Genomic DNA, 16071 nt, shown 5'->3' on the forward strand with positions numbered 1-16071 from the left:
GCCCGCCCGCCCGCGCTCACTTCTCGATCTCAAGCGCCGCCACCTTGCGCTTCTCGTAGAGCTTGTCGTTCAGCGCGCGCACGATGGTGGGCGTCAGCGGCGCGAAGTCCTTCTCCGCGTTCATGGCGGCGGTGCGGGTCGCTGCGGGCAAGGCTCGGGGCGGCCGGAGCCGGGCAAAGCGGGGGCGTCACAAGGAGCGGCCAGACCAGGACGAGCCCCCCATAACCGGGCGGATGGGTTACGCTGCTCCTCCGGTGCTAGCGGGCGGCGGCGGCCATGTTCGCCCAGCACATGATCCGGCGCCGCTTCCGGTTTCCGCCCGAGGCCCCGCCCCTGCCCTCCAGTCCCTTTGCGCACGCGCGGCCTGTCGTAGAGCTCTAGCCGCGTGGTCTCCGCCCGTTGGTGCCACTTGTGGCCTGAGCGCCTTCTGAGGGCCAGTAGGGCGGCCACCTCCCCGGGCCCCGCTGCTGCCGCCCGGCTCCCCGCAGGGTTCCGCTGCCTCCGAGCTATGGGGCTGAGGCAGGGAAGGGTGCCCCGGGTGCGGACCCGGGCGGCCTCCAGTGCGATCTGCGCGCGCAGGAGGGCAGCGGCCCCGGGCCAGACCCCGGCTTCTCGCCTCTCGGCGGGGCCGTGGCAGCCGGCGGCAGGCGCCCTGAACCCGTTGCCGGGCTCCTTCAGCGAGAGGATGGCGGGGTCTGGGTTGCTGCTGCAGAGCCGTGTTGTGTCCCAGCAGAGGGCTGCAGAGCTCCCCTGGCCTGGGCCACAGCACTCGGTAGAAGCGGGACTGAAAGGGGCCTGCAAAAGTCAGCCTGAGGCAGGAGCATCCCTCCCCAAACCACCCTGTGCAAGTCCACAGTCTAAACTCTTCATAAAATGATGAGTAACCCTAACACAGCACACTAACCTGCCCCAGGGGAGCCCGTGTCCTGCTTCTGTTACTTGCCCCAGAGATCCCAGGCAGAGAGGGGCTTACTGCTTCAGAGGAAGGCAAAAGCCCCGTCTGCACCAGTTTGACCATGGAGTAAAATTCCTTCCTGACTTCAAATCTGGCAACAGGAATGACCCTGGGCAGAAGGGCATGACCCCCTAGCCAGGAACCTCCAACTTTAAGTCTCCCAGGAGCCCTGGCAGAGCCCTGGCACAGTCCCCACCTTGGAGGCTGCCAGTGCTCAGAGTCTCATGTTTGGCCTTGCAGTGTTTAGGTTGTCTTTTCAGAAACCTCTGGTCTTCCCTTCTTCCTCCATCCAGTCCTGAGTTACCAGCTCTTGCTTATTCTTTAGTGTTGTCTCAGCTACCAGCAGAGGGTTCAGGAGTGGTCAGGGTAGCAAGGTAAAAAAGATTTACTGACTTAAAAACACAACTACATGTAAATAATAAGGCTACAATGACAGACAATAATAATTCACATTGGCAACTTATCGGCAGTTTCTTCTGATGCCTGATGTACAACAAGTTTCTTTTTTGCAAAGCTCAGCAAAGTCAGGTGTCCCCGATCAGCACTGTCTGAGGGGTATGGGGAAGGACCCTGGTATTCAGTCTTTGGGCTCCTTGAGATCTACGGGCCCACCGAAACTAGGTCAGCAGCTAACTCTAGATCAGCTTCTTTCACAGAGCTGCATCTCTCTTCTAAATGATTTTTGGATGTGCTAGCTAATTTATAACTTTTGAGCTGTGCTGATAACTTACTTCCATACAGATTGCCCTATTGCAAGCTTCCCTTAGGACTGACTAAGAGCAGTACAAGCCTTTGCATTCTTCTGATAAGGTTAATTTTAAACTGCACTACAAAGCTTGCTACTACTTTTATAAGGCTATGCTAAATTTACTACATACTTTTAACTTCAATTAAGCTCTTAGTGGCAACAAACAGCTTATAATACATGAACAAATGAAAAGAAACACTTGGTCTAATCTTCACAGCATTCAGCAAGCACCTTAGACACAATTTTCAGCTGTCAAGTGTCACTGAACTCTACGTCTGCCTACACATGGGCCTCTCCAGGCCTTGGCTACAGTAACTGCCTTTTCTGTCTTTGTCTCCCTGTTCGCACTCTGTAGAAAGTCCTTTGGCTACAACTCTGCAGTTTCCATCTCTTCCTTTGCTCAGGGTGCTGTAGGCTACCACCTACAGTAGGTTCCTGCTTTTAGGCTGACATACGTCCCTTCTACTTTAAGTACTCATGAAGTCTGTGGCAGGGAACAGAGTACAAGGAGGAGAGCCCTGAAAAGCAGCAGGGTAAACAAGCCTGCAGGACAGGTTACCCTGCAGATTAACAAGCAAGGAGTGGGCAACAGCCCTAGGGCCCATTGGTTAAGGCAGGACACGTGGGCAGACTGATTAGCAGAGAGCTGCGTTTTCTGTTTCCCACAGAAAAATAGGGAGGGAAAAAAAAAGTATTTTTCCTTTTGACCAAGAAAAACACGGATTATTCATTTTATCAGAGAAGCACACAGATTTTCCACTTTTGCAAAGAGGTCTCTGGACCGGGGGTGGGGAGGAGGGCAGTCAGGCAGAGGGTGCCATGTGTATGTGCATGCTCACATGTGCACGTAGCCGGCTGCCAGGCAGTCTGGAGAGCAGCCCCTGCAGGTAAGTCTGGCATGGGAGGGGGATTGAGGGCCCCATAGGGAAGGAGCTGGGCAGGATTGGGGCTGCTGTCCAGCTGGGGCAGTGTGTAGGGCTTGGGGCCAGGACTGGAATGTGTGGCTATTGGGCCCCGGCAAGGAGCAGGATGGAGCTACAGGTACCTCATTTGAGGGGTGGGGGAAGGGCTGCCTCTCCACCTTTGCACGCACTCCTGGGGAGGGCAGCAGGGAACTTGTGCCCCTCAGATTTGTGCATGTGGCAGGTACGAGCTTGGGCTTCTCACCCTGCTGCCCTCCCTCTGGGCCTCTGTGGCCCAACGGGCAGGACCCGGCCCATCAGGGCAGAGCAGGGCCGGGTGGGGAAGCTCCTTGCCACAGCGAGCCCCACGCCACCATGGTGAAGTACCCTCTGCCCTCCCGGTATCAGTGGGGGTGGTGGCGCAGAGTTGTGCCCCTTGCTGCTTCCAGGTGGGCAAGGGGCACTTCGCAGAGTGGCACGGGGCTTGCAGCAGCAAGGAACTTTCCCACCTAGTTCTGCTTTGCCCTGGGTCCTACTTGCTGGGCCCCAGAAGCCCTGGGGGGCGGTCAGAAGAGTGGGGAGCCTGAGTCTACAACAGGCATTGCTTTCAATTTGTAAATATATCAATAAAACATTGTGTTCAGTTGATACATACATATACATAGCAGGGTTTCATTTTAATTGAAGATGTTGGTGTTTTTAAAAATCAGAGAATTTGTAACTTTTAAACCAAGAAAACCAGGATTCCTGCTGGTTAGCAGCCCCTTGGGGGCTGATAACATAGGGGAAAGAAGGGAAGGGGAAGAACATCCAGATTATGGGAGACCCTTCTGTAGGGAGGGAGCTGCCAAGACAGCCAAGAGAGTTTTAAGAGTCTGGAAGCAGGGCAGATCAGGAAAAGGCCTGGGAAGAGCCCAGCCATAAAAGGGACAGTGTGCCTTAACTGTTCCAGGCAAAAGGGGAGTATCCTTTCTTTAGTTAGAGCACCAAAAGGACCTGATTTTTATTAACTGCCTAGAGCACTGGGGGGGAGAGGGGAAGGGGGGACAGGACTAGAAAGGGGTGGAGGAGGAGGTTCCCACAGGAGTTCAGGTGGGCTCAGCTCAGCTACAGAGTAAGAAAGCAATGGATAGTTAAAGAATACAGAACGAGAGAGCAGAAGCCCAATAGGCAACTGGGACAGAGCCCATCCAGAGGCAGGGCACAGCAAGGTCCCACTGATAGAGATAAGAAAAGCCAAAGACTGGGGTATCGCGGAGCTCAGATTGTTGTAATTTGGGCAGTACTCCAACACGTACCCTCTCTCCAATTGAAGGGATCAGAGCAGGTGCATAAGTACTGTGGGAGGTGTAGGGACTCTCCTCCCCTTATAGAGGAGAGACAGATCACTAGTGGGGACTTAACCATATACCTTTTAATGAGAGAATAGTACTGGGAACATAACTAGTATAAGCCAGGGGTATAGGGGATACTACAACACCCCAAGGGGGCAGGATTCAACAAAGGTTAAACACTCACAATCATAGACATATTCATCCAGTTGACAAGACAGGGTTAACAAAATATAAAACACAAAACAGCAGAACAAACAATACTGGTTGGTGAAATATAAAAGGCACAAAATACAAAACATCAAACAAGGAATATAGGGCCTGGGTACCTGGAAGGGTGGGGGAAAAAGGGAAAACACAATGGCTTCTTTCCATTGCAAAGAAAGTTTCTCCCTGACACTTCACTCCCCCAAAGTCATCCCAGCTTAGACTTGAAGTCAGACCACCTGTGTGGTAGCCAGAAGCTCTACCACACAGCCACCAGTGCTGATGCTTTTCCAAGCTGCTAGGGGTGTTGACCTTCCTGGACCCCCAGCCTCATATCCAGCTGCCTGGCCTCTGATTGGAGGAGCTAAAAACCTCTCAGGTCACTGCTCAGATCCTTGTTGGAGCGGGGGAGCCTCTCCTGCTGGCTGCAGCCTCTTGCAGGGGATTCTGGAGCCCAGCAGGGAGCTTCCCCTGCTGGCTGTCCAACTCCTGTCTGCAGGTCCCACTCTTTCAGGCTCTTCTGGGGCAACTGCTCCCACCCCACTGGCCCAGCTCCTTCCTTGTGGTCCCTCACTGGTCTCTCTTGAGTCAGCCACACTGTCCCTTTTATCCCCCTCCAAGTGACCCGAAGGGCCAATCAGGGGACATGGAGGGTGAGTCTCTGGGGACTGATTGGTGAGGAAAGGGAATCCCAAGTCCTCCAATCATCTTTTACCCTTTCAAAACCCCTGGGCCAAATCATTACCAGCTAGCCGGTCACACTGTGGTTTGGACTAGAGGGATAAGGGGGGCTATGGAGTGAGAGTGCCGAGTCTCTTGTGAGTGGTGAACAGCCTCCCTTCTCAAATCACCATCTTATCTGGAATGGAGGCAGGCTTTATCCAAGATGAGGTCCAGGGTAGGAAGGCACAGCAAAGACCCCACAATCCTGTGACAGTCCCATTCCTAGGGTGACCATGTCTGGATTTCAAAGGTCAGTCCCAGCTGGTTGGCAAAAATTAAAATAAGAATCTCAGATTTGCAGGAAAGTAGGCCAGTGGGGAGGCAGAGTGACACACTGCAGCAGTGCCACTGAAGGGGTGGGGGCAGTGTCCCAAATGTCTTAGATTTCCCTGTGGTCACCCTACCCATTACCACGGTGTCTGCATACCTTGGTGCATTTAACATGCGTATACCCCACTGCACCTTTGTAAACATTTAAAGCACTTGTCCAGGTGGTTGGAGAACCAGGTTTTAGGTCTCCCCTCAGTCATACGGGATCCAAACTTGAGCTTCTTTTTTCAAGCATAATGTCCAAACATCAAACTATGGGCCAAGAGGGCTGAATGCTCCCACCACACTGCCTGTTGTAGCTGCCCCACTGGGCAACCAAGGGGGAAGATGTAAAGAGGAGCCTGACTATGGCTGTGTGAGGAGGGCACGTGCCTAGAAAGTAGTATGCCCAGTACCCACAGCTGTTTCTGCTTTGAGCAGTCATTGGATAAAATGCAAAAGCAGGGGCAGTGCTCTCCTCACCAGGGGTCTGTGGCAAAGCAGGAAGTTAAATACAGGCCTCCAAAATCTCAGTCCGGCATCCTGACAACTGTTGCCTCTGCCTTACTTTCGAACTGCCCTTTAACATGTACATCTCAGGAATCCTTAACCTTCTCCTCACTAATTCCCCACATGCTCTTTACCTTGACTTACTCTTCTTTATTTTGCTTCACTTAGCCTGCAGACTCTTGAGGAAAATGAATGTGCCTTTCTTTCTAAAATGCCTTCCAAATTATAGCTCTATACAGCGATTTCATTTCTGTTAGCAACAATTAAATAAAAACTAATAGGGCTGATCCAGAGCCCTTACTTTGGAGTAGTCTCCCAAAAATTTAGTGTTGTAATGTAGCTAGATCTTTGTGGTTAAATGCATGAATATATTTTTCTTCCATGCATATAATAAAGTTTGCTGGTATAATAAAGCTTGTTAGTTTGTGATGAAGCACTATCCAGTGTTTCATCAACTGTGCTATGAAGTTTTACTGTTTTTCAGGTTAATTGATTTCTGTAGAGTCTAAAACATGATAAAAGGAAAACTATAATCTATTTTCCAAAGAAAATGAAAAAAAGTGAGGAAATGTTTCCACTAGACATCTTTGAAGTGCAGGAACATGTTCACAGCTGACACCTTGGAAAACTGAAATTTGAATGAAATACATCAGGAACAAATCTGTTCAGTAAGGGCATGAAACCAGGGGCCTTTGGAGCTGCAAGGAGAGCTTTTACTGGGTTCAAGAGATGTGGCCGTGAGGTGAAGAGTACGAGTAAAGGGCTAGCTTGCTATTTCCACTGCTCTGTGCAGAGGGTATAGAGGGCTGTTATTCTGGACACAAAAAGAGGGCAGTGTTGGGTACCCAGTGATGTGTGCCAGGAACTTCCAGACGATGCTAATCCCCAGTGCAAAGTCATGAGGGTCACATGGCAAGCAGGTCTCTGTGAAAACAGCAAGAGGGCAAGACATTTGCTTTCTCTTTTCTCTCTCTCTTTCAACACCACTTATTATAACTTCACCCCTATTTTCTGCTCCTCTTCTTTCATCTTTAGACTTCTCTTCCTTTTTGGGCAAGGTTTGCAATCTTGCTTTTCATTCAGCTTCTCACCCTTCTCTCATTCCCTTAGGCCTATGCACTTGTGAAAGGTTGACTCCTACCCTTGCTTTCAGTTGGGCTGCTAAGCAGAGATGCCAACTTTTATTTTTGCCAGGTGGGAGAGGGGGCCTAAGATGATGGACATGTGGAACATCTTATGCATTTCAGGTGACAGTCCTCTTCCCAATGGGGAGCAGGGCACTCAGGCCCCTATGTACTCTGCTGCTAAGCCACCTACTCTGCAATGAAGACACAGGGTAACACTTGAATGTTGATAACACTTCAAGGCCTTCCCACAATCACTTCCACATGTCCAGAGAAAAAGACAAATTCTTTTACAAACCACTGGGAAAGTATCAGAGCAAGTCCGCTTACTGCAACACAGGAACCATGGACTGTGTCTCTATATCTATTAGCAACACATACAGGTAATCGGAGAACTGAGACACCATTGCTTTTTGTGTCTGTTCACAACTGGCTAGGCTAACCTGGGTGATTGGATCTGGATGCAGATCACCTGCCCTAACTGCAGTGAAGACATTCTCACATGTGCTACAGCTGGGTGACATTGCCCCAAGACAAACAGGCAAACACTGAAAAAACAACTTCTGAAGCACCAAAGTACTGAAAAGGCATGCATTGAACAGCCAAGGCAAGCACTGAGGAGTCGGGAGAGAGAGCACAAAGCACTAGTATGACACACTAAAGAGCCAGCTCAAGCATCTTAAAAAATGGCTAAGTGCCAAGGACCATCATGACCTGGGCCTGTGCAGAAGGCAAGAGCACAGGTGAAGATGCCTCACAATGAGAGCCTGCAGTCTCAGGGCAAGGGCTGGACACATGGCTGTGAAGATGTACCTGTCACAGAAGGTTCCTTCCCCAACTTCAGGAACAAACTAACTGGTGGTTCCCAATGGTGGCATGAACTGCTTTCATGGGGACTGGTTTGCAAGCCATTACTTTACTGTTCCCTTAAGAACCAAAACATCTTCAAGCATTACACCTATCTCAGGTGATGGAGCAGAGACCAAAGCATAAGAGTCCTAGTGGGTGGCAGTCTCTTGAGGGCTCTTCTTCCCATTTCACAAGTGGGGAAACTGAGACATAGAACTGAATGAATTTTGCCATTGGCTTCATTAGGAACAGAATGAGGCTCTATGGACCATATTTTTAAAAGGTTTTATATGCAGATAGGTCTCTAGTGGAATTCTCAAGTGATTTGCAGTGGATCCAAACTGTGAGTGGAACCCAAGAGTCCCCTGCACCTAGCTTTGTCCTTAGACTGTTAAATTACATCTTTCTCCTTTCATGTTATCCAGAAATCCCTGAGCTTCTCTGGGTTCTTTTTCATTGCATTTCTCTCTGGTCTGAATGAACAAATCATGTGTTTGCCAGCTCCTTACCCAATGGAGTTCCTGTTTCACAAACCTGATCTAGAAGCAAACCCACCAACATTCGCTGCTTGCTGAACTAGCTTTATTCCAAAATACGTTTTCATACAGCAAATAAGCAAACTTGGTAAAAAAAAATGTGCATTGCCACAGTAAGCCCAGTTACTTATGGGTTCAGCTGGGAAGTGTCAGAAGATCTGGCCAATGTCTGGATAATAAGGGGAATTCATTGGTGAACTCTCTCTTCTGCCACCTTATGAAAAGCTGAGGTGCTCTTGGGTTGAGCTAATCTTGAAATCTGTCTTGAAATCTGCCATACCCACCTACCATGAATCTCCACGTCTCTGATTTTATTAGCTCATTCCTGGCTGGTGTCCAAGGAACTTTTAAAATAAATCCAAAGGAGGAGTCTTCCTTCAGGTGCAAGTGTTTTTACTTAGCAGATAAGAGGGAAGATTGAGGAGTGAATCTTAACCTGCATAACTGTAACAGTCACATGGTTCCCTAGGCTTTTTGTGGACCTTGTATATTGTGAGGGTCATACAATGCAGTAAATAGATTAGCAATTGTATTATGGCAAGGACAAGGAATACAATTGTTGAGTTGTTTCAGTAATAAAGGGACTTTTTAATTTGCTCTGCTGGGAGGTAAAAACTATATATTAGTTGTGTTGCAGTAATAAACAAGACAACCTATATTGTGTAGAAGAGGGTGCATTTTATGTCCCGTCCTGCAGTCCTTCTACAGGCAGACCTCCATGCATCAATTTTGCTGGGATTTCTGCTTAGGTGAGGACTGCAAAACTGATTCCAGAGATATAAAAATATTTTTTGTCCTGAAGAAAAGAGTGGTGAATTTATTTGAGAGCTGGTTTTCACTACCAAGGCACTTCAGAGTTGTAAAAAGATTCTGTTCTACACAAAGAGGCTGTTGAATAGGAAGGTTGAGATCTTGAAAGATAAGTGAGGGCACTGAGGGCTGTGAATCATGTGGGGGATTGAGGCCAGTTGTGGGGGAGGGGAAGAAATGCCTGGCTGCTAAAGAATACTAAGGACACTTAGGAATTAGGATAGTGCTGCTCTGTCCACGTGCCACTGGATCACTTCTCGGGCGTTATGCCCTTCAAGTAATAAACCCAGGAGATGCCTGCCCCCACATGTGCAGCCCAGGCGCAGGAGATGACCAGCCTGCTGGTGACTGGCATTTTGCTGCCAGTGGGGTTTCCTTCAAAAGAAACAGTGATGGAGATGCTTTTCTTGGAGCGGATGTTTTCAGAGGCTTTGATGGTAAAAGCTGGGCTGTCCACATGGTAGATGAAGGTTGTGTGCTGCAAGAATACATTCTTGAAAGGGATTGAAGTGCTGGAACCGGCCTTGATCTGAAAGGGGCCCTGAGGTTTGGGGGGTACCGAAGTGCCGAAGAGTGGAAAGGTATATTCTCCTCCAATGGGGGAGGAAAGGTGGAGGGTTGCTCTGGATTCACCCAGCTGGCAGGGTTCGTAGATTATTTCCACACTGACATCTGTGCCTCCTTGGGACCCTGGAGCTGCACTGATGACTTTGTCTACATGGAAGTCCGGGCAGTCAATCTGCAAGGGGAGGGAGGGTGTCACATGGATTTACAGAAGGCACGTTAACTCCAGAGCCCAAGGCACTTGCTCTGAGCCTAGCATCTCCCAGGAGCCAAAAACATCAACAGTTATGGGACACTAAGATAATTTAGAATCAGGGGATTCTCCAATGTACAGAGATACAAAATGGATGCGGGGGAGGGGGTCTTTACTATTTCACTTGTCAGTGAGATGCATGTCACAGCCCTGCTCTACTTGGGGCTTTCTGTGCTCACAGGACCTGGTCAAACCCATCCACTAGCTCCAATTCCCACCCTGGAGCTCTAGGGGTGTTTGGTTCCTGGGATGACTTAGACACAGTGGCTTAGGGTGCCTCCCTTGTCTGTAGCAGTAAAGCCAACCATTCCTAGGATAAGCAGTCTAGACCCAGTCCAGAAAACAGAGGCACTGTCATACTGCAGCAATAGCCATGATGAAGTCCATTTGAGTGAGGCTGCAATGGAAGTGGTCCTTAGCTCAGACCCAGCTTTGCTGTGAAGTCAGTATGAAGGCTGCCTACACTCTCCCTAGCCTCACCAACCTGCACTAGCCAAGCCAGGCAGGGGTCCTGCTGAAAAGGCTGAACAGGGCAGTCAGTTAAGAAGGGCTGATGGGGTTTGCAGACTCAGCTGTCTGCTGATGGTGCCCTAGAAGCCTCTGTGGCTTCCCTACTCTTCAGAAGCACCAGAGGAGTTGGAGGAGAGAGGGGAAGGGAGGAAGCTCTGCTCACCTTGGTGGTATACTCTACTCTCTGGCGCGTATAGTTAATGAACTTGGTGGTGATGATCTGGCTGCTGCCCAGCATGGTGCGGAAATAGAGTGGCTTCTCTGGCCTGCCTGTGATGGCTTTCAGGTTCAGATCATACTGGAAGGAGCCCAAATCGCTGCTCTGCAGTGTCAGGCGTCCACTGACTTCCCCAATTTTAAGGGGCTGGAATTCAAAAACAAGCACCCCCTGGAAAGAAAGAGAGAACAACCTGCTGCATTATAGGGGGAGGGGGAACTTTAGAAGCTAATACAGGAGGGAAACTAACACCTGATGTCCTGAGACACTGGTTATTGTTAAAAAATGCTGTAAGAACACCCAGTCACACTCAAGTCAAGAGCCAGTTTCTTTCCTACCCTACCAAAGCTGACTCATTCAGTGCATTTACAGTCTATAATAATGTCAAAGTCAAGCAAGTATGATCACAAGGGGGGAGTGTGACTTCATTCATCAATGACCATTATTTATCTACCCAAAAATGATCAGGCTCTTATCCTTCTGCCACAAAAAGGGATCTCATCTTGTAGCAACAGCCCCCCTCCCCCCCATTTCTCTTGTCAGGAAGCACCTTTCTTTTCCCCTTTCAGATTATATTTTAAATTATATTCATATATTGTGTTCATTTCTGTATTCTATTTTATTATGCATTTCTGTATTTTATTGTTCATGTATTCCCTCTACATTTTTGGTATGGCATCCTGTGTCTTACATGTTATTTATGCTTTACATTTTATTTCATATTCTTTAAGTTAGCTAAGCCTTATACTATTGAAACTGTAGCTGTAAATACTCATTGAATTGTATCACCTTTACAGTGTACTGGGTGGTCCCCTGAGTGAATGCCAGTATGTATGAGTCAGTAGGTAACTGAATGACAAGCAGGGAATACAAAGCAAGAGCCTCTGGCTGTTAATTGACAATAGCCTAGCCAGAGGAATTTACCATTACAAAACTCTAATCTACAAGCCATTTTAAGCTAATCAAGCCATAGAACTGATTCCTGGAACCTGCAGTGACACAGCCATTGAGTCAATCAAGTCAAGGGTGGACTCCAACCATTGGGCAGAACCCCCAGTGACTGTGACTGACAGCTGTCATGCACTACTCAAGACCCACGTGGGACACTGACCTCCGGCTTGGGCAGCCAAGATGATGCTGGGGGATCACAGAAGTCTGCCAGATAGGGCTAAAAGGCGGTGGAGTGGGACCCTCAGCAGCACCCTCTTTCTTCAACCAGCACCAGAACCTACTGACCAGAAGGACAAGCCAGCGAACCTTTTCTGGAGAAGCCATTGCCTTGAAGGAAGATTTGACTGGCCGTTGATAGCAGATTCCAGTGCCTCGGATAGGTAGATATACTAACACCAGTGCTCTCACAATCACTACAGCAGCTACTATATAGGTTTGAATGAATGAGTGCAAATGCGTGTGTGTGTGTGTGTGTGTGTGTGTGTGTAGGAGACCAATATCCCTTTTGGTGCCAATCCTGTGCAAGGTATAATAGTTGCACACCCCCACACAATAAACTTGATATTGGAGATCCCGCGAGTTGGTCTTAATAACCAACAATCTCTCTGCTCCTGTGTTGTCTCCCTCCTCCTCCCACCCCATACCTGATTTATCCATTCAGAGTGTCAATGTTTCGGACGGGGTCATTTCTCATATGTACAGAGCAGTCTGGAAGGAGGTGGGGGGTCTAACTGTATAGCAGTGGTTCCCAGCTTTTGTTGGCCCATGGGTAAAATCATGCAGTAAACTGTTGGGAGCCAACCTTTTAGACAGGAGTGTCACAAATTAGCTCCACTACTTCCTGAGTGCTACTTCAGTCTCTCTCCTTTCCCTGATCTGCTCTCTGCCCAATTAGTATATCTACCCGTCAAAGGCACTGGAGTCTACTATCGATGGCCAGTCAGTCAAAGCTTCCTTCAAGGTGATGTCTTCTCCAGAAAAGGGTCGCTGGCTTGTCCTTCTGGTCAGTAGGTTCTGGTGCTGGTTGTCCTACTTTGCTTTCTGCTCCCTGCCCTATCTGCCATCCTAATCTCCTATGAGCCACACACAGAGGCTGCCATGCCACTTATGGCACCCATGCCAGAGGTTGGCCACCTCTGAAGTGATGTAATGCAGACAACAAAAGATTCTGCTCTTCTTAACTCATTTCCCATGGCTGTGAGCCATGTTAGAGAGTCTTATATAAGCAACATGTTGCCATGAGCTGTGTGTTGGGGACCTCTGCCGAACTGTAATGTATAATGTTAACATATTCAGAACCTGCAGTGACACAGCCATTGAGTCAATCAAGTCAAGGGTGGACTCCAACCATTGGGCAGAACCCCCAGTGACTGTGACTGACAGCTGTCATGCACTACTCAAGACCCACGTGGGACACTGACCTCTGGCTTGGGCAGCCAAGATGATGCTGGGGGATCACAGAAGTCTGCCAGATACGGCTAAAAGGTGGTGGAGTGGGACCCTCAGCAGCACCCTCTTTCTTCAACCAGCACCAGAACCTACTGACCAGAAGGACAAGCCAGCGACCCTTTTCTGGAGAAGCCATCGCCTTGAAGGAAGCTTTGACTGGCCATTGATAGCAGATTCCAGTGCCTTGGACAGGTAGATGCACTACTAGTGGGGTATCCTGAGGAAGTGTTTAGACAGCTGTAGCAACCTCTGGCAAAGCTGGAAGAAGGAGTGTGCTGGTGTCTGTCCATACCACATGTCACTTAACTGACCATTAACTGTGTCCAGCAGCAGTTCCAGGATGCTGGAAAGGGGAGTGCAGTAGTGGCAGCAAGTTCACAGTGTGTGTGTTTGCTGGTTGAGAGCAGAGATGCCAATGGTGAAGTGGGTGTGACTTCACTATTGCACCCCCCTGGATCAGCCCTGATTGCCTGCAATTTGCTTCTGGGAGAATCTTTTTTTGGGAAAAATTAGAAGGAAGAAAAACAACCAAAACATGTGCCCTTTGTATTTCAGGGTTCAAGGCCATTAGGGCTGGTCTTAGCAGAGAATCACTTCAGTTCTTGAGCCTGCCCAGCACAAGGGTGAGGAAGAGTTGGGCCAAGCGCGGTTGTGACTTACATGTGGACAGCTTGTCAAGAAATGGAGATGGTGCCATGAGCTGACCAAATTGTCATAGAGGGGTGGGCAAAACATGGCTTGCATTTGCTCTTGAAGGCAAAACTGTACCTGTGCAGCAGCCAAGTCAGTGATTGTTATCTATATATCTGCACCACTGGGGAAGAGTGACATGATGGTGGATGGTGCAGTAACTAGTTTCACAAATCACCACTACAGTGCTGCGATGACATGTAGGTTGCTGGTAGTGATTTTGCATGTGGTAGGCACATTAGAAGGCCCCATGGTTGCTAGCTAGGTAGGTATCCACAGGGGGAGTATATTCTTTGTATGGGAAGTCTATTTCACAATACCCTCACCCCTCTGATTTGCTTTTCCTCCCCATCTTCTCATTCAGATTTGATCCTGTGGGTAACAAGTCTCTTTTAGGACCTGACTCTTAGTAGGTGGATCTATTACTATGAGAAACCAGCCCCAAAGAGTGCAGGCAGAACAGGCTAAAACCTGGGCCAGGGCACTTGAATACTAGAACTGCTATTGTCTGTGAAGTTCATAGCAATTGTTCCCAGAAATGATCATAGGGTCAGCAATATAAGGAAGTTTCTTATCCAAGGCCAGTTCATACCTCAGACTGGGCAGGAATGATGAATTGTGGGGGGAGGTTGATATCAGGCACCTTGCAGTCTGTAGTAAATGTCACAGGAATGAGAAGGGGGTTTTCAACCTTGATAGAAGAGGATATGCTCTGCCGGACTGGGGTCATCATCTCGATGGTGCTAATTGGACCAGAAGGAATGGCCTTGAAGGTGACAAAGTAGAACAAGTATTCCTGCGTCACCTCGTTGCGAAAGGTTACCTGGAATTAGAGAGAAAGAACGATAAGACCCAAGGGAGTGAGAAGTGCCCTCTGCACTGAGGTCTGGTTCAGATCATAAGGCAAAGCACTCCTCAGGACTCTCAAGCTTCCCATCTGCCATGCATATGCTCAGCAAAGATGATGTGACCTAGTTTTCAGAGGTGTTAAGCAGTGCTGTTGCCAATTATGTTAAATGGGAGTTGTTACTGAGATACCTATAGGATAGATGCTTAATTTTAGGCATCCATATTTCAATATTCTAGTTTAGAAACATGCAAGGCATAAAAGTACACACACATGTATTCAGCAAGCAACTGCCCCACTCTGAGGCCCAGGTGCCTGGTGCCTGTCTACCTTTGCACTGTATAGCCCTTCCTTGTAGGAGAAGAATGTGAGCTTGTGGTCCTTCTTGGAGGAAGCTGGCACATCAAGGTAGTCAAGTCCCTTCAGCGCGGTGGTATTGTCTAGCTTTTCTGGCTTTATCATGTCTACTATCACATGGAATCTGGACAAGACAAACATGGGAGTGGTTGAAGGCCATTGCAAGTAGCGTGAATCGCAATCAGTAAGCCAGTTGGGCCAAGCATACGTCTGCATAGGCTGCTTGGCTGTTACAGCTGTTAGAGCCCTTCTGGGAGCCAACAGCTGGCCCAGCATTTGCTCTGTGTTTCCAAACAATGTGACCCCCTCTGAAAAAGGAACTGAATCCCCCCATCAGTCCATTTCACTGAGCTATCAGAAATACAACCTGGTGCTCTGCTGTGCTGACTCACTGGTAACTATACTGGGGCCAGGTGCTGTAGAGTTCATTCTGGTTTAAAAGCTGAGTGGATCCCCTAAACCCAAAACGGGTATGAGCAAGGGCCATGGAAGCTGGCTATGATCTGTTGAGAACCCTTTCAGACAGGTCCATCTGCTCAGCCCTTTCCATGGAGTACTGGCCGAGGCTGCCTTTGTGATGAACAATAAGCTGGGACTTGTTGCAGTTCTCTGTTTACCTTTGTGGTTTGTTTAGCCAGTTGGACACAGGGATCAGTTCAGTGTAGGAAGTTTTACATGGCACCTCTCGAATGATGGACCCTGAAGACTTGGGGGGCTCTGCAGTGCCCTGCAGGAGGTACAGCAAGCCTGTCCCATCTGGGATGGGGAAGAAGATGGAGCCCTGGAGACAACAGTAAAGGTTAACAGAGCCTCCCAGACTCCCTGTTTGGATCAGCAGGATGTGTGCACACAGGCGGCCAGATGTGTGGACATGAGGAAAACTGCTTTGCGCTGTCCTGTCAACAAACCCAGCCTGAAAGCCATTTTGACCTGCTCAGGAAGAATCATCCAAGCACAAGGGTGCCCTGGTCGCCTATGCTACTGTTTTACAGTTGGCAGTGGGAGTGATTTTGCCCAATGTAAAGGTAAGCTACACGTGTGCCAAGATCTCTTCTTAACCTGACTCTAGGCACATCATCTGCATACCAGGCCTGCCCACAAAAATGTCCATGGGAGCTAGCTTAGAAGGGGTCTTGCTAGTTCCTACTGCTAACAAAGCTCTGAATGGGGGTGGGAGGGGTGATTTATTTCTCTTGTGGCTCTCGGTAACTATGGCATAATGCTCCAGC

At 48.9% G+C, this 16071-nt stretch overlaps 2 protein-coding genes and 1 long non-coding RNA gene across 5 annotated transcripts in view; 1 reads left to right on the forward strand and 2 right to left on the reverse strand.

The window, feature by feature from the left end:
- VAC14 (Vac14, PIKFYVE complex component) overlaps positions 1 to 209 on the reverse strand; it is a 267959-nt gene extending 267750 nt beyond the window's left edge. Inside the window, exon 1 of one of the 2 annotated variants that reach the window (XM_019505828.1) lies at positions 21 to 209. In XM_019505828.1, coding sequence (XP_019361373.1) covers positions 21 to 124 — 104 coding nt within the window. In that variant the 5' untranslated portion in view covers positions 125 to 209. The remainder of the gene's footprint in view (positions 1 to 20) is intronic. The other variant, XM_019505829.1, reaches the window with a different exon arrangement.
- A 5301-nt stretch (positions 210 to 5510) lies between these two features.
- LOC109289676 lies at positions 5511 to 8710 on the forward strand. Its single transcript, XR_002095445.1, has 2 exons — positions 5511 to 6169; positions 6481 to 8710. It is a non-coding gene; the product is annotated as an uncharacterized LOC109289676 (long non-coding RNA).
- The window catches only part of HYDIN (HYDIN, axonemal central pair apparatus protein), a 533466-nt gene continuing 525621 nt past the window's right edge, over positions 8227 to 16071 (reverse strand). For both annotated transcript variants that reach the window (XM_019505831.1, XM_019505830.1), the window contains exons 81-85: positions 15460 to 15623; positions 14816 to 14966; positions 14231 to 14461; positions 10495 to 10719; positions 8227 to 9743 (exon numbers count right to left, since the gene is read on the reverse strand). In XM_019505831.1, the coding sequence (XP_019361376.1) occupies positions 9255 to 9743; positions 10495 to 10719; positions 14231 to 14461; positions 14816 to 14966; positions 15460 to 15623 (1260 nt within the window). In that variant the 3' untranslated portion in view covers positions 8227 to 9254. The remainder of the gene's footprint in view (positions 9744 to 10494; positions 10720 to 14230; positions 14462 to 14815; positions 14967 to 15459; positions 15624 to 16071) is intronic.

This window comes from Gavialis gangeticus, unplaced genomic scaffold (assembly GCF_001723915.1).
Source record: "Gavialis gangeticus isolate Ggan-Ray unplaced genomic scaffold, GavGan_comp1, whole genome shotgun sequence".
In the NCBI taxonomy this organism is placed as follows: domain Eukaryota; kingdom Metazoa; phylum Chordata; order Crocodylia; family Gavialidae; genus Gavialis; species Gavialis gangeticus.